General features: G+C 53.1%; 3 protein-coding genes across 10 annotated transcripts in view; 2 read left to right on the top strand and 1 right to left on the bottom strand.

Annotated features, from left to right (window-relative positions):
- Positions 1-21: 21 nt before the first annotated feature.
- CCDC137 (coiled-coil domain containing 137) lies at positions 22-15,349 on the top strand. 4 transcript variants are annotated; one of them, XM_060134023.1, is made up of 7 exons: positions 22-186; positions 609-742; positions 2,409-2,631; positions 4,114-4,196; positions 4,347-4,426; positions 4,602-4,825; positions 15,164-15,349. In XM_060134023.1, the coding sequence occupies exons 1-6, from the start codon at positions 47-49 to the stop codon at positions 4,821-4,823; spliced, it is 882 nt and encodes a 293-aa protein (XP_059990006.1). In that variant the 5' UTR covers positions 22-46; the 3' UTR covers positions 4,824-4,825; positions 15,164-15,349. The 4 variants fall into 4 exon arrangements, with proteins under 4 accessions (XP_059990006.1, XP_059990004.1, XP_059990007.1 ...); XM_060134021.1 differs by lacking the exon at positions 15,164-15,349 and adding an exon at positions 10,853-11,558; XM_060134024.1 differs by lacking the exon at positions 15,164-15,349 and adding an exon at positions 6,921-8,574.
- Positions 15,350-18,455: 3,106 nt separating this feature from the next.
- On the bottom strand, positions 18,456-21,494 carry ARL16 (ADP ribosylation factor like GTPase 16). 4 transcript variants are annotated; one of them, XM_060134028.1, is made up of 5 exons: positions 21,260-21,356; positions 21,014-21,072; positions 20,267-20,380; positions 19,540-19,655; positions 18,456-19,401 (listed from the first exon to the last, which is right to left on the bottom strand). In XM_060134028.1, exons 1-5 carry the CDS (start codon positions 21,318-21,320, stop codon positions 19,230-19,232), a joined length of 522 nt encoding a protein of 173 aa, XP_059990011.1. In that variant the 5' UTR covers positions 21,321-21,356; the 3' UTR covers positions 18,456-19,229. The 4 variants fall into 4 exon arrangements, with proteins under 4 accessions (XP_059990011.1, XP_059990014.1, XP_059990013.1 ...); XM_060134031.1 differs by having other exon boundaries at positions 21,014-21,070; positions 21,216-21,335; XM_060134030.1 differs by lacking the exons at positions 21,014-21,072; positions 21,260-21,356 and adding an exon at positions 21,412-21,494.
- Positions 21,495-21,498: 4 nt separating this feature from the next.
- The window catches only part of HGS (hepatocyte growth factor-regulated tyrosine kinase substrate), a 13,316-nt gene continuing 9,717 nt past the window's right edge, over positions 21,499-25,097 (top strand). For both annotated transcript variants that reach the window (XM_060134019.1, XM_060134018.1), the window contains exons 1-4: positions 21,499-21,640; positions 23,127-23,211; positions 23,535-23,610; positions 23,983-24,075. In XM_060134019.1, the coding sequence (XP_059990002.1) occupies positions 21,604-21,640; positions 23,127-23,211; positions 23,535-23,610; positions 23,983-24,075 (291 nt within the window). In that variant the 5' untranslated portion in view covers positions 21,499-21,603. The remainder of the gene's footprint in view (positions 21,641-23,126; positions 23,212-23,534; positions 23,611-23,982; positions 24,076-25,097) is intronic.

Below are 25,097 nucleotides of genomic sequence, written 5' to 3'. Positions count from 1 at the left end.
TGCGGGAGTGCGGAAGTGGTTTCTCCTTTGAGTGCAGGGCGTGTAGATGGCGGGAACCCGGCGCCGAGCTGCGGCGCCGGCGAGGGCGGCGGGGACGGCTGGGTTAGGGAGCCCAGGGCGACCGCAGGGCCGGAGGCAGCAGGAGCCGGGGAAGCAGCGCTCGGCGCCACGGCCGGGGCCGCGCAGGTGGGTGCCGGTCTCATCGTCCTGAAGACTCCCCGGCACCCCTCCCCGCACCGGGCCCAGCGCGCTGTGTGGTCCGTGCGGTGGACGGCCCGGAGGGTCAGCCGGGTGGGCGGAGGCGTGAGGGAGTCTCCGGTGTGGCACTTGTCACCTTCCGGGGCGCCGTCTTTGCTATCCTGGACGAGGTCAGGGAGTGACGGGCCTCCCTGGGGCTCTCGGAGCGCCTCCCACCCAGCGTCCTGTGAGAAACCGGTCCAGGGACAGCCTCCGGGCGGGCGAGGATGAGGCCGTGTTCCCTTGACCGGCACGCACTACAGCGGCCAGGGTGGCTTGCGAAGTTTCTTTCTCCAGGCTCAGCTTCGGTTTCTCTGATTCTGCTTATGCTCGATTGGAGACGTGTCTCACCCCCGTGTTCTCCTTCCCAGCAAAGAAAAGAAGAAAGTGAATTGCCAGCCTAAGAACCAAGATGAACAGGAAATCCCCTTCCGGCTCCGAGAGATCATGAGGAGCCGCCAGGAGATGAAAAACCCCATCAGTAACAAGAAGAGGAAGAAAGAGGGTAACTGCAGGCCCATGCTGGGTGGCCATAAAGCCTTGCGTGTTTGAATCTACTTAATTGCACAAGTATTCAGTGGCGTTTCAGGCAGAAGAAATCTGCCACACCCCAGCAGTCAGGCGGTGCAGGAGCATGTGGAGGACTGACCAAAGGCTGGTGTCACCAGGGCCAGAGTGGTGGCTGGCAGCAGGTGGCGGTGTGGTTTCAGGTGAGGCTCCAAAAGGAGCCCCTGGGGCCTCCTGGGCCAAGGTGGAAGCGTTGATTTTCCCCTCCCAGGAGTAGTGGACATCCATCAGAGGGGACGGTCAGTTCAGATTTACTTGAAGGAAAGGTCACTGTGTAACAGTCGAGGGGGCGAGAGGACACTGCAGGCCAGCAAGGCTCTTGCAAGAAATGATGATGGGGCTTCCCTGGTGGCGCAGTGGTTGAGAGTCCGCCTGCCGATGCAGGGGACACGGGTTCGTGCCCCGGTCTGGGAAGATCCCACATGCCGCGGAGCGGCTGGGCCCGTGAGCCATGGCCGCTGAGCCTGCGCGTCCGGAGCCTGTGCTCCGCAACGGGAGAGGCCACAGCAGAGAGAGGCCCGCGTACCGCGGAAAAAAAAAAAAAAAAAAAAAAAGAAATGATGATGGTTCCTTGGACCTGAGTGCAGAAATCATGGTGGAGAGAAGTGTATGGTTTCTAGAGGTTATGGAGGGAGTTGATCAGACCCCCTGAGAAACTCATCCCTCCCACTCTTCCCCCAAGGCCAGGTAGGGTGCCCAGCTGTCAGCCTCTGCCAGAGATAACACTCCAGATGTTGGGGAATGGGGTCCAGAGTGTTTGTGTTTTGTGTACACGTACAGGTATTTGTTTTCCCAAACATGGGACTGATTTTTCAGCAATGCTGTTTTGCAATTTCTTTGTCAACCTTAGGCTTTTCATTGGGGGTTAGATGGCTACCAAAGCGATAGTGAAATAAAGAGTTGAGGAGGGGGAGGGGTAGAGGAGGGTGCTGGCCCAGATGGAAGATGGCACATTCTGAACCATGCTCTATTGAATCAGCTCTTTTTGGGGTTTAAGTTATTTAAAAGACATAAAGTTACACACGTGGTGAAATTAAACAGTACTGAAAGATGAGGTGAGGCGTGGCCTCCTTCCCGGTCTTTCAATCCTGCTCCCTCCCCCTAAAAGAAACTGCTGTCTGTCTTGTTTACCCTCCCAGGGGAAATATGCATATTTTCACATATTTATGAGGTAACAGCTATACCTTCATTCTCTATATTGTTTGGTGTCCTGGGTTTTCACTGCCAGTGGATTTTGTAGGTCTTTCCACGTCCTTATCGTAGCTCTACCGAGCTCTCAGCAGCTGTGCAGTGACGTCTCTGGATGAACGTAGGGGGATTCGCTCAGCCAGTCAGCTAGTGACGGATACTTAGGTTGTTTCCTGTTTCCTTTTTCAACCGAGCTGCAGAGGACATCTTTGACATGTACCAGTGGGCTGTAGGGGTCCCACCCCAGGTTTCCCCCAGCTGGCATCTTAGATCCTTTTTAGCTCCCACGTGAACGTGGTCTTCCCGTCTCGTGGCCTGGGGAGGGGAGATGAACACGGGCGGCCAGCCCAGCGCCACCTGCTCCCTCCTGCCTTCACTTCACGACTTTCCCCTCTGAGGTCTCCCTTTGTCCTCAGCCCAGGTGGCCTTCAGTAAGACATTGGAGAAGGAAGCAAAGGGAGTGGAGCCGGACATCGCTGTACCCAAGTTCGAGCAGAAGAAGTGGGAGTCTGACAGGGCCTATGTGCAGCGCATGGCGCAGGAGGCGCAGCATGTGCTGTTCCTCAGCAAGAACCAGGCCAGCCGGCAGCCTGAGGTGCAGGCGGCTCCCAAGAAGGGGAAGTCGGAGAGGAAGAAAGCGTGAGTGGGGGCTGCAGGGGCTGGGAGGCAGGGCTGTGGGGTGCCACCGATTTCTTCTGTATTGACAGCATCTTTTTGCCAGGGGGCACCCCACCTACCCCATGATTCAGGCCGAGCAGGACCTGGAGTCAGTGGGTGTTTTTCTCTGTACCGCAGCCACTTAACCTCAGCGTTTCTGGGAGGCTCTGAACCCACAGAGCTCCGAAGGCCTATCTCTGTCTGTGCCTCTCTCTGGAAAGCATCAAGGTGTCCAAGAGCCAAGGGAGGTTGAGGGCCAGCTGTCTACCCCAGGCCAGTTGTTTCAGGGAAGTAGAAAAACAGTGAGGCTCAGTGTCCTCCCAGGAGGGCCCGCAGGCCGTCAGGGGACTGTGCCTACCCCACGGAAACTGGTTTCCAGGGTTCACCTTTCCAGCGCAGAAGAGATTTGAGAGTCTGTAGCTATGTCATTTGTACAAGTTCTGTGACCTCTCAGACTCAGCTTCCTGGTGAGTAAAGTGGTGAAATTGGCACCAGGAGGAAGCCCACCACCAGCTACGGCTCCCCTGCCCATCCCTACCCTCAGCCCTGGAGAAGTCTGGGATGCAAGCTGTGTACCACCTCCCTGAGCCTGTGGGTGGGAGCTGGGGCAGTAGTTTCAGCAAACAAATGCTTTTTGAGATGTGTTTCTGCCTTTACTGCAACTTTTGTCTTGAATCAAGCCAGGCTTTCATCAGAAATTTCTCTAAAACTGGGCACTTCCTTGGTGGTCCAGGGGCTAAGACTCCAAGTTTCCGCTTCAGGGGGCGTGGATTCGATCCCTGGTTGGGGAACTAAGATCCCGCATGCCATGCGGTGTGGCCTAAATTAAAAAAAAAAAAAAGAGGAAGAAATTCTTTTAAAAGCTGTGAAAGTTAGATCATTTTCAGCTTTGTAGAGTTTCCTTACGTCCAGATTCTTACCATACATGTACTTACGTTAGCCAGTGAAAATTACATCACACAAAACATATCCCAGGTACCACCTAAAGCCACAGTGATCTCTAAAACTCATTGAACGTTGATTCTAGTAACAATAAGGGACCATGTCACACATGTTGCTGTGCGGGGCCGTTTACACACAGCAGCACAGTTGACACATGGGACAGCTGATTCTCTGGGGTGGGGGCCATTCCGTGCACTGTAGGGCGTTGAGCAGCATTCCTGACCTCCACCCATGAGGTGCCAGGAGCACCCCTCTCCCCCCGACGTTGTGACAACACAGAACATCTCCAGACATTGTCCGATGGGCTGTAGAGGTACAGCCGCAGCCGCTGAGGACCCCTGACTTGGAACTTTGGAGGGGCCTCCTAGGTTCGGAGCGCTCTCTGTGGGTCCTGGGGTTCAGAGGCAGCCACCTGGGGTCTTTCCTGATGCATCCCTCGTGGGCAGGGGTGACCTCTGCCTCTTCCTGAGTCCAGTGAATTGAGAGTTTAGGAAAGTGAACAGCACTGTGCTCTCTTCCCAGGTTCCAGAAGCGACGGCTGGTTAAGGTCCAGCAGAGGAGGGAGGAAAAGGCAGCAGAAAGGCTGGAGCAGGAGCTACTCCGAGGTAGCTCTTCACAAAGCAGTTGTGTCAGCCCTGGTTCGGGGCAGCTTTGTCTCCCCAGGGTCGGTAGGTGGGTGGACAGTGGCTCCGGGTTCCAGGGCTGCAGTGGTTGTGTGGGCAGCAGGCCTCAGTTGTTCTTCTCTGCCCCTCCAGACACGGTGAAGTTTGGTGAGGTTGCCCTGCAGCCCCCAGAGCTGACTGCCAAGCCCAGGATGAGCACAAGTAGGGACCAGGTAAGCAGGGGTGGGGGAGTTGCCCTTTTTGCCCCTCGGTGCTGCCTGGTTCAGGGCACACAGGTGGAGAGCACCATGTTCTCACTGGGCTTAAGCTATTGGGCTGGCCTAGGCTCTTTGTTACCTCCCCTCCTTCCTGAATCTGTGCCTCAACCTCCCTCTCTCTCTTCCTCAGCCTGGCAAGAAATCGCTGATGCTGAAGATGCTTTTAAGCCCTGGCGGTGTGTCCCAGCCTCTGACCACCTCTCTGGCCAGACAGCGGATCGTGGCGGAGGAGAGAGAGCGGGCTGTGAACGCCTATAGGGCGCTAAAGAAACTGCAGCAGCAGCGGCAGGGGGCTCAGTCACCACGGCCACCGCACCTCCGTTCTGGGAAGAAACCAAAGACACAGCTGTGATGGTGAGGGACCAGAGATGCTGCACCTGGGTTGGGGGTAGATGGGCAGATGGCCTGCAGTCAAGAGTCCTCTCCCTGGCACACATCCTGGGACTCAAGTGGAGGAGAGGGCTCCTGTTTTTTCTCCCTAAAGACTGCTGTTTTGTGAGTGACCACCCGCCGGCCCCATGTCTCACACAGGGCGTCGTCTGTCTCTTGAGCCCCCAGAGATGGGGCCAGTGCCTGGGTGAGATGCAGCCAGCATCATTCTCTTGAGCCTAGCGTCACATATAGCTTTGTTCTGAAACAGAGGTCCAGGCTGAGACACAACCTAGGGCCACTTTACAGAGGGCCAATCCCATAATCCTGTCCCTAGATACCAGTTAGTTGTAGACACTGCCGGTTTCGGTTAACTAAATCCATAAACGAGGCTCTGCTGGATTCGACAGAGCAGTACAGCTAGAGCAAGAGCCAGGCAGCAGGCTGGTGTGGGGAAAGGGCGGGGGTCAGCATCTAGGCCACCTAGACCAGCTCACGGCACTGCTGTCACAGTCCTCGCAGGGCAGGTGGAGCCACCCCAGCTCATGTTTGGGTGTGGAGACTGAGCCACCCACATTGAGGTTTGGGGAGGCTGGGTCCTTATGTCATCGAGGTCTCTGGGGAGGACAGGGCAGGGCTCTCCAGCAGGTCTAGAGTGGCTTGACAGCAAGGACAGGAGCCCAGCCCAGGACTTTCTTGTGGTCAGAGGGGCCGTGTGAGTTCCTGCCAAGGGCAGGGCCCGGCGAGGTTTGAATCTCCCACAGGTGCCAAAGGAGGGAGCACCTGGGTTTATCATCCTGCTCAGATGTGGGATACAAATGAGAGAATGGGGATGGGGCTTACAGACTGTTAGCAATTGAACATGGAAGGACAGGGGCAGGCCACTCATAGCCCCGTTGGAGAAGGACAGCTGCCGGGCTCCCTCACTCTTTCCAGCTTGGGCTTCTCTAGCCAGCAAAGATGGCCTGGACAGCTCAGTCAGCGCCAGGCCTCAGTACTGACAATCCTAGAGAATGAGTGTGGAGTTCTGTGGAATCTGTTTTGCTCTTCCCCAAGTTTGCATTTTATGTAATGAAGTTTATTTTTTTGTTTTGTTTTTTTTGCGGTACGCGGGCCTCTCACTGTTGTGGCCTCTCCCATTGCAAAGTTTATTTTTGAATTAAAAAATTTAAGTTGTGGAAGCTCTACCTGGAATCAGGGCTGTCACTCTTTCAGGGGTGTGTTTCTGCATGGCGGGTGGCCCCGGCCCCCGCGTGGGATGACCAGGCGCTGGTTGCTATGCAGTAGCCAGGATTTGCCCCCATCACATGGCAGTTGGGGCAGGCAGCACATCTCTGGTTCAATGTTGGCATCCTTCTGACAATAGGGTCCCGAGACAGGCAGGGCAGCAAGAGCAAGGGGTGAGGTGGGGTCGCTGAGAAACACCGGTGTTTCTTGGATACAGTGCAAGTACAGTTATGAATGTGGCAATGAGGAAACAGGTCGTGGTGAGGGACGTTTGCCTTTGGTCACATGAAATGTGAAAATTATATTCCCTCAGGCCCTTGTCAGAGTGCCCCTAAAACGGGTCAACTTAGCTCAGGCTGGCTTTACCATCAGAGATGGTGACTAGGCCAGGGGTCACCCCTCAGAGATGGACCCACAAGCTGGGTATCACCCCTCAGAAATGGAGCCCACACTCGGGTCATCCCTAGAGACAGAACCCAGGTAGGATCAGCCATCAAGACACTCGGCCCGGGTTAAAGGTGTTGACCTTAAGAACGGCATAAGGTCTTTAGCCAAAATGAGTTTATTTGGAATCAGAAGAATTTCAGTTTAGGACAAGCAAACTGGCAAGTTGGAGGAGACAAACGGAAGGTCAGCTTTTATTAGGTTTTAGGAGGAAATTAGGAGGGCCCTGGTGGTTTTCCATTGGCTGCAATCAGTGGGTAGCTTGTCGCTGGGCCAGATGGAGACCTTCCTTCCTGCTGGGTCTGTGAGCTGTGGTGAGAGATGCATACTTGAGAGCCCTCCCATCATAGCTTCCCTACCCCATTCTGATTGAGCTTTCCTTTGCTCATTTCCACATTCCCCCCTTTAGATGAAGATCTTTCCTTGAGAGCATCACTGATCAGTTTTAGTGGAATTGTGTTTTGTCCCTCAGCACCAGGACCTTTCCTGGACGTCATGTCTCACATCAGAGGAAAAGGGCATAGTGATTGAAACCAAGTGAGCCCACATTTGAGTAACAAAGAAGGAGGAACTCTCAGCCATTTTCACTCTTAAAATCTTGTCTTATGAAGGTACAGGCATGGGCAGTCATCTCAAGGCATTGAGCCAACATCATATTGTTCATTGTGTCATTTCTACAGGGGGTTGACAGGCAACATGTACAAAGTTTAAAAATGGGGAATTCCCTGGCTATCCAGTGGTTAGGGCTCTGTGCTTTCACTGCCAAAGGCCCAGGTTCAATCCCTGGTTGGGGAACTAAGACCCCACAAGCCACGAGGTGTGGCCAAAACAAAACAAAACCATAAAAAATATGCAAAGCAGAATGAAAAATAATATGACATTTAGTTTGTATGACGGTTCTAAACCATGACCCTAGACCTGAAGGTAGCCAGCTGAACAAATCAAAGGACCAGAGAGAGTCAGGTGAAATTTGGGCTTGTGTCCTCATTTTGTGTAATTGAGTTTCTACTTCTCCAAAAGTGTTTATCCAGGTAGTATTTGCAATCGTACAAATGCCTCCTTGTTCAGCAAGTAGGAAATCGAAGGCTATGTGGTTGTCTAAAAGTATTTTAGCCAGTGAGTCAAGTGATAATTGTTGGGCTGCAGAATCAGCTAGCTCTCCTGATATTAGGGGGAGATTTCTGATCACGTTCTCATTGGCGCTTACTCCGACCCAAGGGGGTTTTGATGAGAACTGGCCAAATGGCACAGACTCGTAGCACTTGACCAAATAACGTGGGATCCCCAATCACTATGAAGTTCAAGAAGCATTCCTCTCCGATGGGATCTTAGCCACAGAGCAGCAGTGGCTTGTCTACGTGGAAAAGCTTCGGTCTACTGAGGAAACATGCACATCATTACCAGGAATTATTTATACCCATGAGATGGTGGGCAGCTCTGTGAAACCCACTTGGCAAACGTCGAATGGTCCATCAGGCAATTTGGAGCTCCTGGGAGGGAGCATTGTGGACAGTTTTTCTGGATTTTATTTTGGGAATGTGACACCAACCCTGGATCCAACAGCTTCCCACAAAATGCTGCATGATATTTGATATCATCGGGCTTCCCTGGTGGCGCAGTGGTTAAGAATCCGCCTGCCAATGCAGGGGACACGGGTTTGAGCCCTGGTCCGGGAAGATCCCACATGCCGCGGAGCAACTAAGCCCGTGCACCATTACTACTGAGCCTGCACTCTAGAGCCTATGAGCCACAACTACTGAACCTGCATGCTGCAACTACTGAAGCCCGCAAGCCTAGATAGAGCCTATGCTCCGCAACAAGAGAAGCCACTGCAGCGAGAAGCCCTTGCACCACAACGCAGAGTAGCCCCTGCTCACCGCAACCAGAGAAAGCCCGTGCGCAGCAATGAAGACCCAATGCAGCCAAAAATAAAACAAATTAAAAATTTTTTTTAAAAGTTTGATATCGTCAGCTGAGAATTCATTACTTGGAAAAGCAACATTGAAGCCTGCACACTGGTATTAAAATTCACAATGTGCAACACTTTAAACAGCAATGTCAACCAGCCCCCTCACTTTATTACCACCAGTCTGGTGTAAGGGCATGATGTGTTCACTCCTGTTGGAAGAGCACTAAGTCCTGTGGATTCCTGTCTTTTTTCATGACTTGCTAAGGTTTATTGGAAACTCCACTATTGGAATTGTGCTCCGAGGCACGGGCTGTTCAGTAGTAATGGGCTTGAGCACTGAGAGTGTAGCTCCAGTATAGAAATTCATTCCCAGTCTGGAGAGTTGTTTCTCTGAGCTGATTAAGAGGGAGGCTTGGAAAAGCTCCAGATTCCTTGGAGTCCCATCACTGGGAAGTGGGAGGACATTGGAAAGATGAGTTGACTGAAGATGCCTGGAGCGTTTTGGTTTCTAGAAGTCTTTCTTCCAATATCCTGGCTTCTTACAGTAATGACGGAGGCTGGGAGGACTTTGCTTAGGGAACTCCATCTGCTGAAGTTGGATATTAAGGATTTTAATGGCTTTTTTCTTAGTAGAATCATCTAGGGTGCAGGTTTGCCAAATTAAGTCTGGAGAGGACATAGTTTCCCATTCTATTGTAATTCTCTTAACCAAAAAAGTCCTGGTTTAGCCCATTAATGAACACAGAGTTGAAGGCTACCCCAGTGGATTCGACATCCATAGGGAGAATACTGAAAAATAATTTGGAATCGATGTGTGATAGTGTGCTTTATGTATAAATGTAGATGTGGTCTTCATCTCCATTTCTGGCACAGAGCTCTTAAAACCCTTGGAATTTTCTTACTAGAGCAACAAAGGTGTCTCTTGTGAGGTGAATGAATTGGCTTTTGGAGCTCACCAAATGATGGGGGCTGGCTGCCAGGAGAAGCAACCTTGTGATTAGAGGGTTAGAACCTTTCAGTTCCAATTACCCCCTACTACCCAACCTCGGGGGAGGGGAGAGGGCCTAGAAGTTGAATTAATGATTCAATCAATTATAAAACCCAAAGGACAGGGTTTAGAGAGCTTCCAGGTTGGTGAACATATGGAGATATGGGGAGAGTGGTGCACTGGAAAGGGCATGAGAGCTCTGCCCTTTCCCCGTACCTTGCGCTATGCATCTTCCATCTGGCTGAGTCATTTTCTTTTATAACAAACCGGTGATCTAGTAAGTAAACTGTGTCTCTGAGTCTGTGAGTCGCTCTAGCAAATTAATTGAACCTGAGGAGAGGTCCTGGGAACCTCTGATTTATAGCTGGTCGGTCAAAAACAGGTAACAACTCAGGCTTGTGATTGGCCTTTGAAGGAGGTGGGGGGCAGTTTTACAGTTTTGTAAGACTGAGCTCTTAACCTGTGGAATCTGTATCTCGGGGTGGGTTGTGTCAGAATTGAGTTGAGGCTCCAGAAGGACCGTCCTGCAGGGTTGCGACCCCATCGGGCACTCGGCTAAACAAGTCTCCCTAGTGGGGAAAACTGTCCGCAACTTCTCACGTGTTTGACATCATTACACGCTGTCAGCATTTACCCAGTGGAGGGAGGCGTGGTGCTGCCACGGACAACACAGCCAACCGCACAATGGGAAGAGGACCCCAGACCACCAGGAGAATCGTGTCCTGTGGGAGTCCTGAAAGTGCAAAAACTTGCCTGAGAAAAATGGGATTGGTAAAACTAATCAACAGAAAAACTGGTCATGCTACCAAGTTCTAGCTCATACTGCTCGCCACATGACAGGCCAATAAATTGAGAGACGAGGTGTTGGGACAAGGAATAGCAACTTTTTTCAGAAAGCCAGCAGACTGAGAAGGTGGTGGACTAGCATCCCAAAGAACCATCTTCCCAAGTTAGAATTCAGGCTTCTTTTATACTGAAAGGAAAGGGGTTAAAAGTCCTGGTTCCAGCCAGACTCTGGACAGGAGTGTTACTTTCCTCCTGCACCTATTCACAGGTGCACCTGGTCAGGATGTTTCCTGTGAGCTAAAAGAATTTTAGCTTCGGGCTTCCCTGGTGGCGCAGTGGTTGGGAGTCCGCCTGCCGATGCAGGGGACACGGGTTCGTGCCCCGGTCCGGGAAGATCCCACATGCCGTGGAGTGGGTGGGCCCGTGAGCCATGGCCGCTGAGCCTGCACGTTTGGAGCCTGTGCTCTGCAACGGGAGAGGCCACAACAGTGAGAGGCCCGCATACCGCAAAAAAAAAAAAAAAAGAATTTTAGCTTCATGCTCATTACCTGGGAGGCAGGGTTCCCAGAGATGGGCCATTATGTGTAATTTAAGCTAATAGGCAACATCCCTTTAGTGATTAACTTGTCATAGAATACAAGGTTCTTCCCTATTACAGTCAGAACAGTAAAATTCATTCCTGACTTTAAAAAATGAAGACTCAAAGAAGAAATAAGATGTTCTTAAAGTTTTTTAAGCCTGTAAAATTTGGCCCAGGAAGACTGATTTTAATGGAGGAAGAATGGCCGCAGAAGAATTTTCAGTAAGTAGAAATGAAATATGAATATATGGGTATATCTCTTATCTAAACATATTACTCCCCCTGTAAATGCCACGTGGAACACCCCAGATGAAGCCACTGGTATGCTTTGTATGCAAGCCAGTGGGACTGGCTTTATGATGACTGGGATATTCAGCTGCTGAATATGCCTGTTACCCAGGTCACGGTAAATGCTGTGATTAAGGGGGCCCCTTTCACTTGGGCACCCTCTTACTGCAAAATCGAAAAACAATTTGGGAAGCCTTAGGGAATTTGCTATCTCAGCTTGCACTGAAGGGTATTGCAGAGAACAGTATGTTAGCTAACAAGAGAATGGAGAGAGGCCCAGGGCAGAGTGAAGGGGCTCTTCCCAACAAGGTGGAAATTTTTAAAGGGTTATGAGAAGATGAATAGAGCAAATATTGAAAGAGACAGAAAAAAGGAATCAGGAAGGGATGAGCAGGATAGCAGTCATTAGATGGTTATTTATTTTTATTGAAGTATAGTTGATTTACAATGTGTTAATTTCTGCTGTATAGCACAGTGATTGTTATACACACACACTTTTTTTCATATTCTTTTCCATTATGGTTTATCACAGAATATTGAATATAGTTCCCTGTGCTTATACAGTAAAACCTTGTTTATCCATCCTATATATAATAGTTTGCATCTGCTAACCCCAAACCTCCCCCTTCCCCCACCCCCCTTTAGATGGTTATTAAGAAATGGGATGGGGGGCTTCCCTGGTGGCGCAGTGGTTGAGAGTCCGCCTGCCGATGCAGGGGACACGGGTTCGTGCCCCGGTCCGGGAAGATCCCATATGCAGCGGAGCGGCTGGACCCATGAGCTGTGGCCGCTGAGCCTGCGCGTTTGGAGCCTGTGCTCCGCAACGGGAGAGGCCGCAGTAGTGAGAGGCCCGCGTACCGCAAAAAAAAAAAAGAAAAGAAAAGAAATGGGATGGGGAATTCCGTGGTGGTCCAGTGGTTAGGACTCTGAGCTGCCACTGCAGAGGGCACGGGTTTGATCCCTGGTCAGGGAACTAAGATCTTGGAAGCCTCGTGGTGTGGCCAAAAAAAAAAAAGAAATGGGTTGAATAAAACAGACACTGATGGGGTTAAAACAAAGGTTTTGATACCTAGGTTGGGCAGACCAAAGGGACCCTCTGTTGAGCCCCAACATTAAAGGGCCCCAAACACGTCTGCTCTGTTTACCCCAGTTTGGAGACATTTAACAGCCGGAAGGCAGAGATTACACTGAGAATCCCAACCAGCAATCACTTGGGTCAACAGGTCAGTTAACCAAGATAAAGACTGAAGGCCTGGGTCTCTTGGCTCAACCCCTCGCTGGGGACTTCTGCACAAGAGTGGGTAAAATAGGGGGTGGAGAAGAGAAGTTTCCAGGACTCCTTGACCCAGGAGCCCAAAGACTGGTACCAAAAGCCTGGGTGAAGCCCTGACTTGGATGCAGTCAGGCTGAGAGGATGTGACAGTGTCACGGTTGGTGGGGTTATGAGAGTTGGAATGTTTAGGCAAGTATTATATACAGAAGTTGTCTCTCCCAACCTGAATTTACAGGGATTTTACAGGTATGGCTGGGGACACTTCCCCTACCCAGTGTTGTAAAACTGAAACACCGGAGGCCACAGTTAGGAATGTAAGAGTTGACAGAAGTAAGGGAAGGGTGTGTAGAATTGGCATGTTTGAACAGGCGTTGTGTGAAGTGGTTGCATCTGTTTTACCTGATTGTATTATGGGGACGGACATTGTACCTGCCTGGGGGACATTGCCCCCACCTAGTCTTATAAAACAGAAGGCATGTAACTGCCTTTCAGGACATGCTAAATGGGAACCGGTAAGGTTGGCTGAGCCCACACAGTGTGGGGGTAGAAGCTGGGGTGCTAGTCAGGGACAGATTCTCTGTGCGGTGGCCCTGTGTGGAGGGTGAGAGCCTGTGAGCACCCCCCAGCGACGGCTGCTGGGACTTTGGACAGGAGAACTTCCACTTGAGGGGGGTTTACCACTCTCAAGGTTTACCACCTTGCCATCTGACATTAACTGAAGCTACCCCAATGACTGAGGACATAAGATGATCTTAAAGCTCCTACAAAGCTATGATGTCTAGGACGATGTCAGAGAAGCACTTTAATGGGGATGGCAGTCCTCAGAAGGGTTCCATATAAATATGAAAGTGGAAATGGTTTATACCAGACCAAGGTGCCTGGGGAAAGCAAGGAGGTGTAGGAGGCAGGAAGCCTCTTTTGCCCCCAGCACTGACTCTGGAACTGCATGAGGAAGTGCTGGATTCTGCCTTCACTTGGACAGTGCCCTATCACCAGCTCTCGACTGACCAACAAAGAGCTGTTTGGTTTGTGGACGGCAGTTCCAAAGTGAATGGACAACATCTCGTTTGGAAAGCTGCTACATAAAGACCAGAGAATGGAGACTAACTGAAAAAGGTAAAAATGGACCAGCTCGTTTGGGCTGAATTACATGCAGTTTTTCTAACAATGATGGAAGAACTGAGCAGTGGTAAAAGCCCATATGTTTGAGTTATTACTCATGGGTAGTGGCCAGTGGCCTGGCTATATGGTCAGGCAGGAGGGCAGTGGAAACCTGGCTTATTAAAGGATGCCCATTCGGGGCACAGCCCTGTGGAAATCACTGTGGGAATTTGAGGGGCGCATTAGAGTAGGACATATTAGTGTCCATCAGAAGAACCCCTTTCCAGGTTTGGAAGGTGACTGGAACTGACAAACTATCCCCACATGCTCCCGTGAGATAGCCACCTGGGTCCATGAAATCTGTGGACATGGGGCACTGCAGCAACGCAGAGATGGGCTGAATCTAGACATACAGGCAGACCTCGTTTTATTACGCTTCATAGATAATGTGTTTTTTACAAATTGAAGGTTTGTGATAACCCTGTGTCAAGCAAGTTTATGGTTGCCATTTTTCCAACAGCACTTGCTCACTTCCATGTCTCTGTGTCAAATTTTGGTAATTTTCACAATATTTCAAACGTATGCACTGGGGAACCAAAATGTTTGTGTGGCTCACTTTATTACAATATTCGCTTTATTGCGGTGGTCTGGACAGGAACCCACAGTATCTCTGAGGTGCCTGTAGTCCTCTTGCGCCCTCTGAGGCCCAAAATGTCAGTAACAACGGTCCCGTCTGCCAATGTGAGACACCGAGACCACAGATGGCTGCACAGCAGGTGCCCTGGTGGGCAGGCCCTGAGCATAGGGGGCAAGTCAGACTGATGCCAGGAGCCTGGGGCTACAGGGGGTCCTGACATGAAGAGGCGCCAACCCTGGACTGTGCTTTGCTGCCCTGGTGGTAGATGCAAATGCTCAGAATACTATGAAAGAATCACAACAGAAGATATTGCACCAGTTTGCACAGCAGACCATCACTTCTTCAGACCAAGGAACTCACTTTCATGTCCACCATGGGACAGACATTATTCTAGATGTTTCTGTGAAGGTGTTTTTTAGATGAGATTAACATTTACATCAGTAGACCTTATGAGTAGGGCAGATTACCCTCCATAATACAGGTGGGTGGGCTTCATCCAATCAGTTGAAGAGCTTAACAGAAAAGACTGACCTCCCCTTCAAAGCAAGAAGGAATCTGCCCTAGATGGCCTTCAGACTGGAAATATACCACCAACCCAGGTCACCAGCCTGCTGCTCATCCTGCAGATTTTGGACTTGCCAGGTTCCAAAATCACATGAGCTAGTTCCTTTTTTAAAATGTTTTCTTATTTTTAAAATTTTTTTCAACTTATTATTTATTTATTTATTTTTGGTTACATTGGGTCTTCATTGCTGTGCGCGGCCCTTCTCTAGTTGCTTCAAGCAGGGGCTACTCTTCGTTGCAGTGCACGGGCTTCTCATTGTGGTGGCTTCTCTTGTTGCAGAGCACGGGCTCTAGAGCGTGTGGGCTTCAGTAGTTGTGGCTCACAGGCTCTAGAGCACAGACTCAGTAATTGTGGCACATGGGCTTAGTTGCTCTGCGGAATGCGGGATCCTCCTGGACCAGGGCTCGAACCTGTGTCCCCTGCATTGGCAGGCGGATTCCCAACCACTGCACCACCAGGGAAGTCCCGAGGTAGTTCCTTAAAATAAATTTCATTTTCTCTTTCTCCCTCTCTCTATATTTATAGATACATATAGATGCTGTAGCACAGTCCCTACCCTGCAGCTGTACCATCCAAAATACTTACAGACTGGCCAAACTGCCCCAGTTAAGAACCACTGTGTATATAAATCTTTTCTGTTCCTTGCTGCTAGTTTGTGGTTTCCTTCGTATGTGTCCTTTACATTTCTTGACAGTTTACTCCTAAATATTAAAAAGCTATCACTTTGTGAATGAAATTCACAATTCATTAAATTATCTAATTTTACTGATGTATTTTTTTTGGCCATGCCACGTGTCTTGTAGGATCTTAGTTTCCCGGACCAGAGATTGAACCTGGGCCCTCTGCAGTGAAAGCACAGAGTCCTAACCGCTGGACCGCCAGGAAATTCCCCTAATTTTACTGATATTTTAAAACTATTTTCTTTTACTCATTTTTAACAGGTGAGCAAGTGAATTATCTTAAACATATTGTTTTATACTTTATACAAAATACAAAACTTGCACGTGATGGCACTGGTGCTCCAGGCCTGCTCTGGGCCTGGGGCCAGCAGGAGGCGGTCTTTGCTTTGCTCCTGCCTGATACCTGGGGTACTCTTGCACCCCCGAAGATAGTCTGGGAACACAGACACCAGGTGGCAGTATCAGCACTTTTTTTTTTTTTTCTTTGCGGTATGCGGGCCTCTCACTACTGTGGCCTCTCCCGTTGCAGAGCACAGGCTCCGGAGGTGCAGGCTCAGCAGCCATGGCTCATGGGCCCAGCCGCTCCGCGGCATGTGGGATCTTCCCGGACCGGGACATGAACCTGCGTCCCTGCATCAGCAGGCGGACTCTCAACCACTGCGCCACCAGGGAAGCCCTTTTTTTTTTTTTTCATCAGCACTTTTGAGACGTCAGTACTGAGTTCAGAGGGCCCTGTGGCATCCACATGGAATTTGAGGGTCCATAGTGGGCTGTGCAGGCAAGTATCACGGCTGCTGCTTTCCCTCCCGCTGGATGGAGTACTTGCCCCAGCTTCGGGCTGTGTGTGTGTGGGAACAGAGCTCCTCCCTCTTAGGGCCACTTAGCTCTGCTGCTCCTTCTTTTAGATCCCGGCACTCACTAGGTCCAGACCAAGAACAGCAGAGGAACCCAACAGCAGGGGCAGGTGTGTCCGCTCCACCAGACACACCAGTTTGTAAGGTGCACTAACAGGTGGCCTGCTGGTTTGCACATCAGGCTGTCATTCAGGGTGGCCTGTTCTCCATGTCAGCTTAGGAGCCATAGAGGAAGGCAGTCTCCTCCCCTAGTTGAAACACCCTTTTTTCTTGGTAATAAAACCCAGCAGATCTGAGCAGCACATTATTCCCAGGTGTCATTCACTCCATGGTTGGAGTCCATACTTGGAAACCCGGAGGTGCAGGCTCAATGGCTTTTCCAAGCGCCGGTGGGCATTTCCATCACTGGATGGGGCCGTTCAGAACTGTCTCTCCTGAAATTTGTGGCCTTTGCTCGTAGCAGGGACCTGGAAATCCCAGGTCCGTCTCTCCCCCGACCTGTGTCTCCTCCTGAGCCGCCTGGCTTTTCCTGCTCTCTGGCACAATCCCCAGCACCCTCAGTGGAGGGCATGGAAGGTGGGATTTACGTGCCACTTCTGGCACATGAGCAGTTTGAAGCAAGGCCTGGTGGAAACTGAAGCCCTGGCTGACCTGGAGCTCTCTCCCGCAGCTGACCAGAGTGGGGGTGGGGGACAACCTGATGGAAACACTGAGCAGGGGCTTGTGGGGATTGGAAGGCACAGAAGGGGAGGAGAGGAGGCCCTGTGGGAGGCTTGGCAGAAGGAGAGGAGGGCTGGGGCTAGCCAGAGCATGGCCAAGTCCAGGAGCCACCAAGGCAGGTGGCGAGGCCCCAGCAGCGCCCAGGCCACGTCAGCAGCTCTGGGGCCGTCCAGCCACCATGTTGCCAAGCTCTGTAGGCAATTCTGAGAACGGGGACACCGAGGATGGATGGGCCCCTCTGATAGCCAACCTTGCGGGGTGGTGTTAGGGGGCCTAGCAGGACCCCAGTGTTCAGAAGCTCACCCTGTAACGTGGGCGAACGGGGAGTATGTGCAGGTGGCATGTTCTCCAGGGAGAGTGCCTAGCCCCTCACCAGATTCTCAGGTCCCAGACAGCCTCTGCTCAGAACCTCGCTTCATCCCAGAAGGGAAAAGACAGGTTCCAGGTGGCCAGCACCCACTCCAGGGTCACAGTCACAGAGCGGTCCCCACTAGGGCTCCAAACCACCGCTGCACCCGTGTTCAGGTGTTATGGGCACCGCAGAGCACCGTTCCATGGCCTCAGACTGAGCCGTCCAGCCAGTCACCACCTCCCAAAACTGGCGGCTCTGTCCTGCAGGTCTTGGGAAAACTGTTTTCAGGGCTCTTCAGGATCACCTGCCCAGCTCCAGGATCTCTTCATAGAGGACATTTACTCAACCGAGAGCCGCTTCTCAGAGCACCTAGGGAAACAGGAGCGGGTCGAGGACACAGGGCAACGGGAGCCCAGACCCCTCAGGCCAATCTCCTGGAGTACGAATGTAGCCCTGCCTGTCCCCTCTGGGCCTGGATGTCTGGCCCTGGGGTCAGAGTGGCTGGGGCAAAGACACAACCGCAGGGGTGGCCGAGGCAGGCTGGTGTGAACTGTTCCCGCCCTAGAGAGACCCAGGGGTGCTGGGGCCCTGGGTCCCCATGAGACCAATGGGGGCCATGCCGGCCTTCCAAAAGCCCTCGGAGGGCCTCAACAGTGCCACCTGTACCAGCCTCATTTGGAAAATGCTAAAATGCTTTGTTAAAACACACCTGCATCAAGCCAAAAGATGAACTAGGCATGTGACCCATGAATGGTTGACACTTCAAGGTCTGGCCACGCTCTCCTCAGTGCCCTGAGATTGGGGGACATCTGCCAGCCAGTCACTGTGGGTCCTGTGAAATCTCCACAGACCCACCATGGAGGGGGACCACTGGCAACTACGTGGTCTGCCTGAGAAGGTGGCACCGGCCCTGTACATCCAAGAGCCAATTGAGAACCTTCCCAGGGAGCAGCAGCACTGAACTGGGAGGCCTATCGCTTCAACAGGGAAAGGAAGATTTGAGACCGCACTGCCCTGCAGGACATACAGAGCTTTCTCGGAGCACCATTTAAAACCTCTGTAGAACAGAGATCCCCTCACCCCCGCAGAGTGACCAACTGGAAACCGTGAGGAGGCTGAGGGCCTGGGCCGATGGCCCAATGAGCTAGACCACCAGCTGAGACAGAGAAAGCTGTTGTAGGAAACTCACAACAACACGCAGAAGCAGAGGATTTCTTACTAGACTGCAGTAGGTTTAATAGTGGCCCCAAAAGATACGTCCAAGTTGTAACCCCCGGAACATGCAAAGGTGACCTTTGGAAGAAGGATCTTTGCACATGTAACTGTGGATCTTGAGATGAAATCACCTTGGATTTAGGGTGGGCCCTACATCCTCCTTATAAAAAGAGGAGAGAAGACCACGTGAAGACAGAGGCAGAGATTCAAGTCCCGCGAGCCACAAGCCAACAACACCAAGCGGCACGAGCAGCCACTAGAAGCAGGGAATGGATTCTCCCTCAGAGCCTCCACACTTCTGGCTTCCAGCACCGTGAATGTAAGTTTATGCTGCTGCAAGCCACCATTTGTGGCGATTTGTTACAGAGGCCCTAGGACACAAATGCACCAAGCAATAGGTGTTTTCCCACAAGCTTCCTTGTACTGTCAAGGTATCAGAAACTCAACAGGTTGGAGCTTGTATCAGAGTTGAGAGAGCAGCTCTCCTGGTGGGCAGGGGAACAAATCCCCTGGAACCATCCCAGGATGGTGTAGGACACAAGCCACCTGGAAGGCCTGTCCTCCTCTCCCAGCTCTGGAGCCAGAGGGCAGATGTCAGGAATTCTATAACCTGGGTGCCTCAGTTTACCCATCACTGCAACTCAGCACAGAACCCCATCTTCTAGGATTTATCCTGCCCTTATAAAAGCAGCAGATGGCCAGAGGCCAAGTAATGCTTGCTTCTGCCTTCTTGCCACAGAGCAGGCCAGCCACGCTTCTCGGCCCTGCAGTCAACCATTCGTTCTGTGGGTGTCCTCGAGCCAGCGCAGCACTTCTGACAAGCCAGTGCCTTTCCAGGCACTGATTTCTACCGTGGTGATGTTCTGCTTGGCACAAGCAATGAGGTCCGGGAGCCTGATTAACGACTTTATCTCTTCTATGGTCATGTAACACGGCAGGTCACTGGAGTGAAAGCAATACCTGTCAGACTGGGCTGCCATCGCTGCACCCCCTCCCTAACGAGCCATCCTCCTGGCTACACTCCACAGGAGCTCCGCCCTGGGGCACCCCTGCATTTCCTCTCAGCTCACAGACACGTACATTTTATTGAAGAGAATCAGAACCGATGCTTCTGCAAGTTGTTCTGCCGAAAGGAGAGCCAGGAGCTGCACACAGGATGCAGAGAGCTGGGTAGGGTTAGAGGTGTCCACCATGAACTGGAAAGAAGTAAATGGAAATTAGGACTCCCCTGCAATGGAACACTATCCCTGCCAGACCTCCTCTCCTCGCATTACGGGCCTGGCTCAGGAAGAGCAAGAAAGGCTTCCAGAAAGGGAGAAGCAGAGGGGAGGGAGCTGTGCAAGAAGGACCGGTGTTATTTATTTGTTTCCACCTACACGGAAGTCTCTACTTGTGTGGCCATTACTTTTCCAAGGAAGGGTCCTAGAATTTGGGGCACAGGCCTTGCCAGGATGGGACGAACCAGGGGATATAGAATTCAAACATAAAATGTAAAAACACACCCAGGACAATAAGGCAGTGAGTGGATGGCACAGTTACCTGCAGAAAAGGAACACTGCCCTCAGCAAGCCTTCTGTGAGTTTTCACGTTAGCCTGGGCTCAGGAGCCCTAGGGATCAGGCTGGGGTCCCAGAAGGAAGCAACTCTAGTCTGGACCCTGTTTCCCTGACTCGCACAGTTGCCCAGGAAACCAAACTCTATCCCACACAAAGTGAAACTGGGGACTAGACAACGCTAGAATAGGGACATACTTCCCCAAAGGAAGTTCAAAAGACTACCACCTACCAGGAGAGAACAACAGGACCTACCAGGAGAGAATGACAGTTTCCATAGTAACTGGACCAGATGGGGCCCATGCACCCGCCCAGCTCCCGGATGGTGATCCTTCTCTGAGCCACGATGTCCGTTAGGTTGGTACCCACCTGTGGAAAAAACCAGGATGCACAGAGACCACCACAAGCGCTTTCCCACACGGAACTCCTGGATAGCAACGTGCCCAGCCCTTTACACTCCAACCTAACCCCCAGCATAGGTCTTCTCAAGTGTTTAGGCCCTAAGGTGGAACCGTAAGGGAGGAGGCCTGAAGATGCTCCCAGGCGTCCAGAACCCTCAAGGCTGGCTGTGGCCAGGGCACCAACGCCCACCAGCGGGATTCGCCTTGTGCGGCGAGCAGCAAATGCAGTCTGACCAGTAGTGAGGGGCGGGAGGCTCCGGATCCCCTGGGACTCTGTCCAGGCGGAGCCAGGCTCCCCGCGGCGACACCACCTCAAGTCTGTACTGAACACACTGACCCGCCAGACCCCAGCTTCCATTTAAAGGAACCCAGGGACTTCCCTGGGGGCACAGTGGTGAAGACTCCGGGCTCCCAATGCAGGAGGCCTGGGTTCGATCCCTGGTCAGGGAACTAGATCCCACATGCATGCCGCAACTAAGGAGCCCGCCTGCCACAACCAAATAAATAAATATTACAAAAAAGAAAAAAAAGGAACCCAAAGCGCTCCTCTAACCGCAAGGGGACCCACTTCTCCTAAACCTGCAAGAGGCCGGACGCCTACCGTGGGCCGCGTGGGGGGAAGATCGCCCAGGTCGCCCTTCCCATCCCGGGAGCTCAGCTGTGCGAGGTAGTCAAGGTCTCCGAGCTGGTCCGAGGAGGGAGCGCTGGCCGGACCCCGCCCCGGGCGCCCCGCCCCCCGCCCGGGCGCCCCCCACCCCGCTCGCCACCAGCGGCCCCCGAACCCCCAGGCCCCGGACCCAGACCTGCGCCCCAGGCCCCATCCCCCCGACCCGGCGCGGAAGGATAGTCTGCAAGCGTTTCACCAACAGCGTCTTCCCCACACCCGTGGCCCCGAGCAGAAGACACATCCCGCTCCCCGCTCCACTCTACACCCGTGGCTCGGCGTCCTGGCGACGCCAGGCCTTACCCCCGGGCTGCTCATTGGTTCTCAGCGCTTACCATCTCAGTGGGCGCGGTCCAATCTGCGCCCAGCGTCTGGGGCGAGCGGAAAGGCCCGCCTCCCCGCGGCTCGCGAGCAGGCCAGAGACGTGCGCGTGCGCGCACTCGAGACGGCAGGCGGAAGCGGAAGTCGGGGGCGCGCCGGCTCGCAGCGGGGAGAGCTGCGGCGTCAGGTCGGGTTCCTGGGTCGCCATGGGGCGCGGCAGCGGCACCTTCGAGCGTCTCCTAGGTAACGCGGCCCCCGCCCCCAGAGCGAAAGCCCCTGGGCCCCAGCGCTCCGGGGCGACCGCCGTGCCACCCGGGCCCTGGGCGGGCGCGCAGGCGACGCAGGGCCGGCGGTCCGGGGCGCGGCCCCGGCGCCGGCCGAGTAAATGAGGGTCCGCGTAGGAGACGGGCCAGGAGCCTTGGGGAAACGACCACCAGCGTCTGGCCGAACAGGCCTCACGTCCTGAGTCACGAAAACGGGTGACTCAGTGAAATAGTAAAATCTCAGTAGACTCTCCATACCGAAACCTAGGTTGCATGGGATTTGGGAGTTCTGACACATACATGGGCCCCAGAGGGTGGAGCCAGCAATGTCCTCTGTAGGTCCTGCCAAGCTCTTTGGAGCGCTGCTTCCCCAGGGACCCAGACCTGCGCCCTGTGTCCCCACTGGGCTCCCGGAAGCGCCCAGGGCTAGGAAGGCGTTTCCTCTGTTTTCTGGGGTGGATAGCTGATCCTTCTGAGCCTCCTGGAGGTCACAGATTTTAGGAAGGAAAATCGATTTTTATGGGCGAGCCCCCACCACTGCATGAAACCGTGTGTGCTCTGTGTTTGGGATCGGTGCTCTGGGTACTGGAATGGTCAACCCGAGCCTGCCCTCCTTGTTCCTTGAATATGGTTTCAGAGGGACCTCAGATGAGGCGCCTTTCTTGCTCATTGAACATACAGGCCGAGGAGCTCAGCTTATGAGGTTGTTCAGGCCTTCAGTGGTTAGTCCAGAAGTTACTCCCAGATCCATGTTGACCATTTGTACAACTCCAGGGAAGATGGTACTGGCTGGGCTGGAGAGCAACCCCTGAGCAGCACATCTGTCTGTCTGAGGCCACAGCGACATAGACTAGAGGTGGTAGCTGGAGAATCCTTGGCGGGTCGATCCTGTCTGCGCCTCACAAAACACGTGAAACAGAGCACTGGGGTCTCTGCTGCATGCCTCTCCAGCCATGCCTCAGCTGAGACCTAATCAAATAGGTTAAGCTTCTGAAAAACCAGGGACTCTGAGGGATGAGGCAGCAGAGTTCTCTTTGTTGAGAAACAGCTGAGTATAGTGTTGAATTCTGGCTTTGCCCCAGCAAGCTTTGTGACTTCAGGCAGTGACCTCACCTCTCTGTTTCAGTTTCTCTGTCTTCAGAGAAGGTGGAAATACCACCTAACTCTTAAGGTTGTGTGAGAATTGAGTGAGTTCACGTAAAAATGTTTGGAACAGCACTTGGCACGTAAAAAGCTCACAACAGCGTTCTCCATTGTTATTTTCCAACCTGTTTGTCTGTTTTTCAGGAAGGACAGTGCTTTCATGGTTATTGTCAGGTGTCAGGAGCATTTTCAGTAGTTTTCTGTTTGGTCCAAATGTCTAAAATGGGAAGGGGGCAGTCCCTCCTGCCTGTTGCTGAGGTGGGGGGCCACCTGGGGAATCACAGAGAGGGATGAGCCCCTGTAATGGTGAGTTTCTGTCTTAGACAAAGCGACCAGCCAACTTCTTCTGGAGACCGACTGGGAGTCCATCCTCCAGATCTGTGACCTAATCCGCCAGGGGGACACGCAGTAAGTGCTCCCTCAAAAGCAATGGGGTGGCCACCCCGTGGACTAGGGTTGCTTGGTGTCCGCTCATCTTCCAAGATCCTGCCCGGATGGAAGCCAACCGTGTGAGGCCCTGGTGGAGGACTGTGTGGTCTGTGTGCTGGGGTTTTTGAGATCTTGGGACGATTAAAGGACTTTCTCTGTACAGCTTGGCAGGGCACAGTTACCTGGACATTTGCCTGGGGGGTGTCTCAGGGACCAGATGGTGGGTGGGCTTTTCTCAGTCTTAGAGGCTGTTTTCTTTCTCTTTTTCTCTTTCTGCTTTTATCAATGCCTTTTTCTGTCAGAGCAAAATATGCAGTGAGCTCCATCAAGAAGAAAGTCAATGACAAGAATCCCCACGTGGCCTTGTATGCCCTAGAGGTAATCAGACCCTGTACGCCAGGTGGCACTGGCGGGGATAGCAGGGATGGGCACACCGCCAGAAGTGGAGGCACTGGGGCCGTGGGGCAGGGCTGGGAGCAATGCCTCAGCTGTTCCACCTGAGGCTGACATGTGTGGGCCCTGAGGTTGACTCCAGTGTCTGTCCCTGGTGATAAAACACAGAGTTAGAAGAAGCAGGTGTACCCCTGGCTGCTTCCTGCCTCAGAGGCTGTAACGCGGGCTTTCTTGTCCGGCTGGGTGGCCTGAGGGCCCTGTTGAGGCCTGCCTTCTTGTGGGGAGGTGGGCTCGTCCAGGACGGGGAGCTCCTGCCCTGACCAGAGACTTAAGTCTACCCCACCTTGGGGCCTGCAGGTCATGGAGTCCGTGGTGAAGAACTGTGGCCAGACGGTTCATGATGAGGTGGCGAACAAGCAGACCATGGAGGAGCTGAAGGAGCTGCTGAAGGTGGGCACTCTGTGGGGAGCAGGGAGGCCCAGACTGGGGTGCGCCACCACACGGGCTTCCTGGGGCTTTGCTGGTGGGAACAGTGCCAGGTGCTGGAGGGCTGGAAGGCGAGTGTTCGTGGTCCCTGCCTTGTGAGGTCAGGCCTTCCCAGAAGTCAGCGGGGCTGCATCTGGGGGTGTGGAGGAGACCCCACTCCTCCTGCAAAGTTGGGAAGGCTTCCTGGGGGGCAGGAGCTGAGTCTTGAAGGGCAGGGGTTGCTCACTGAGCAGTGGAGAAGGTGGGGAGGGAGCTGTGTGCCATGGGCAGAGGTTGTAAGTGGAGGCCTGGGGTCCCCAAAGGCTCGGGTAGAATTCTGAGCAGGGAGGCACATGAGTGCTTGTGGAGGGAGAGTTAGGGAACAGCAACAGCAGAGCAGGGACGCCAGGGCAGTGGGTTTTACGCGCCCCCCAGCCCCCCGTGGGTGAGGGGCATCCCACGGAGCTGAGGGTGTGGGTGCCCTGGGTGGCAACCAGGGAGTGAAGCCCCAGCACCAACTCCGCCGCCACTGTGGCCTGGGCCCTTTGGGCGCCTGTGGGCCTCACAGCCAGGAGCCCGTCTGGGGCTGAGCTGATGGCGGGGCTTCTCCAAAGCCCTGACTGGTGACTTGGCCAGCCCCTGCTCTGGCCTGGGTGACAGCAGAGGAGTTCGAACCCGCCCTCCTTGTCCTGGCACAGTCGTGTCCTGTTCACACTGTACATGGTCTGAGTCCTCACAGGGGCAGGGCTACCGGAAAGGGGTCTGCTGACCAGACCCCGATTACAGGGGAGAGTGGGAGCCCTGGCGCGTGAGCTGTGCTTGGTGTCTTGAAGCAGCTTCCTTGACCCGCCGTCCTGAGCATCGTGTGTGGATGGACTCCTGAGAGAGCTCTAGAAATGCGGTTGTCTGTGCTTTAGCTTGGTGGTGGTGGTGGCTCTGTATGTGGGGAACTTTCTGGAGCCACTCCCCCGCCTGCCCGCGCTGCCTATGACTGGAAGGAGGGGGCC

This window comes from Lagenorhynchus albirostris, chromosome 20 (genome assembly GCF_949774975.1).
Source record: "Lagenorhynchus albirostris chromosome 20, mLagAlb1.1, whole genome shotgun sequence".
In the NCBI taxonomy this organism is placed as follows: domain Eukaryota; kingdom Metazoa; phylum Chordata; class Mammalia; order Artiodactyla; family Delphinidae; genus Lagenorhynchus; species Lagenorhynchus albirostris.
The sequence above is the reverse complement of the archived record's forward strand: the minus strand, read 5'-3'. Positions and strand labels throughout refer to the sequence as shown.

Bases quoted from the DNA above. Each gene is read 5' to 3' on its own strand.
- CCDC137 (XM_060134023.1), top strand. From the start codon at position 47: ATGGCGGGAACCCGGCGCCGAGCTGCGGCGCCGGCGAGGGCGGCGGGG. The intron at 743-2,408 runs GTAACTGCAGGC...CTTTGTCCTCAG, and splicing joins CAAGAAGAGGAAGAAAGAGG to CCCAGGTGGCCTTCAGTAAG. The intron at 2,632-4,113 runs GTGAGTGGGGGC...CTCTCTTCCCAG, and splicing joins AAGTCGGAGAGGAAGAAAGC to GTTCCAGAAGCGACGGCTGG.
- ARL16 (XM_060134031.1), bottom strand. From the start codon at position 21,320: ATGTGTCTTCTGCTCGGGGCCACGGGTGTGGGGAAGACGCTGTTGGTG. The intron at 21,071-21,215 runs GTCTGGGTCCGG...TACCTCGCACAG, and splicing joins GGATGGGGCCTGGGGCGCAG to CTGAGCTCCCGGGATGGGAA. The intron at 19,402-19,539 runs GTACGTGTCTGT...CTTTCACTCCAG, and splicing joins CTGATTCTCTTCAATAAAAT to TGACCTGCCGTGTTACATGA.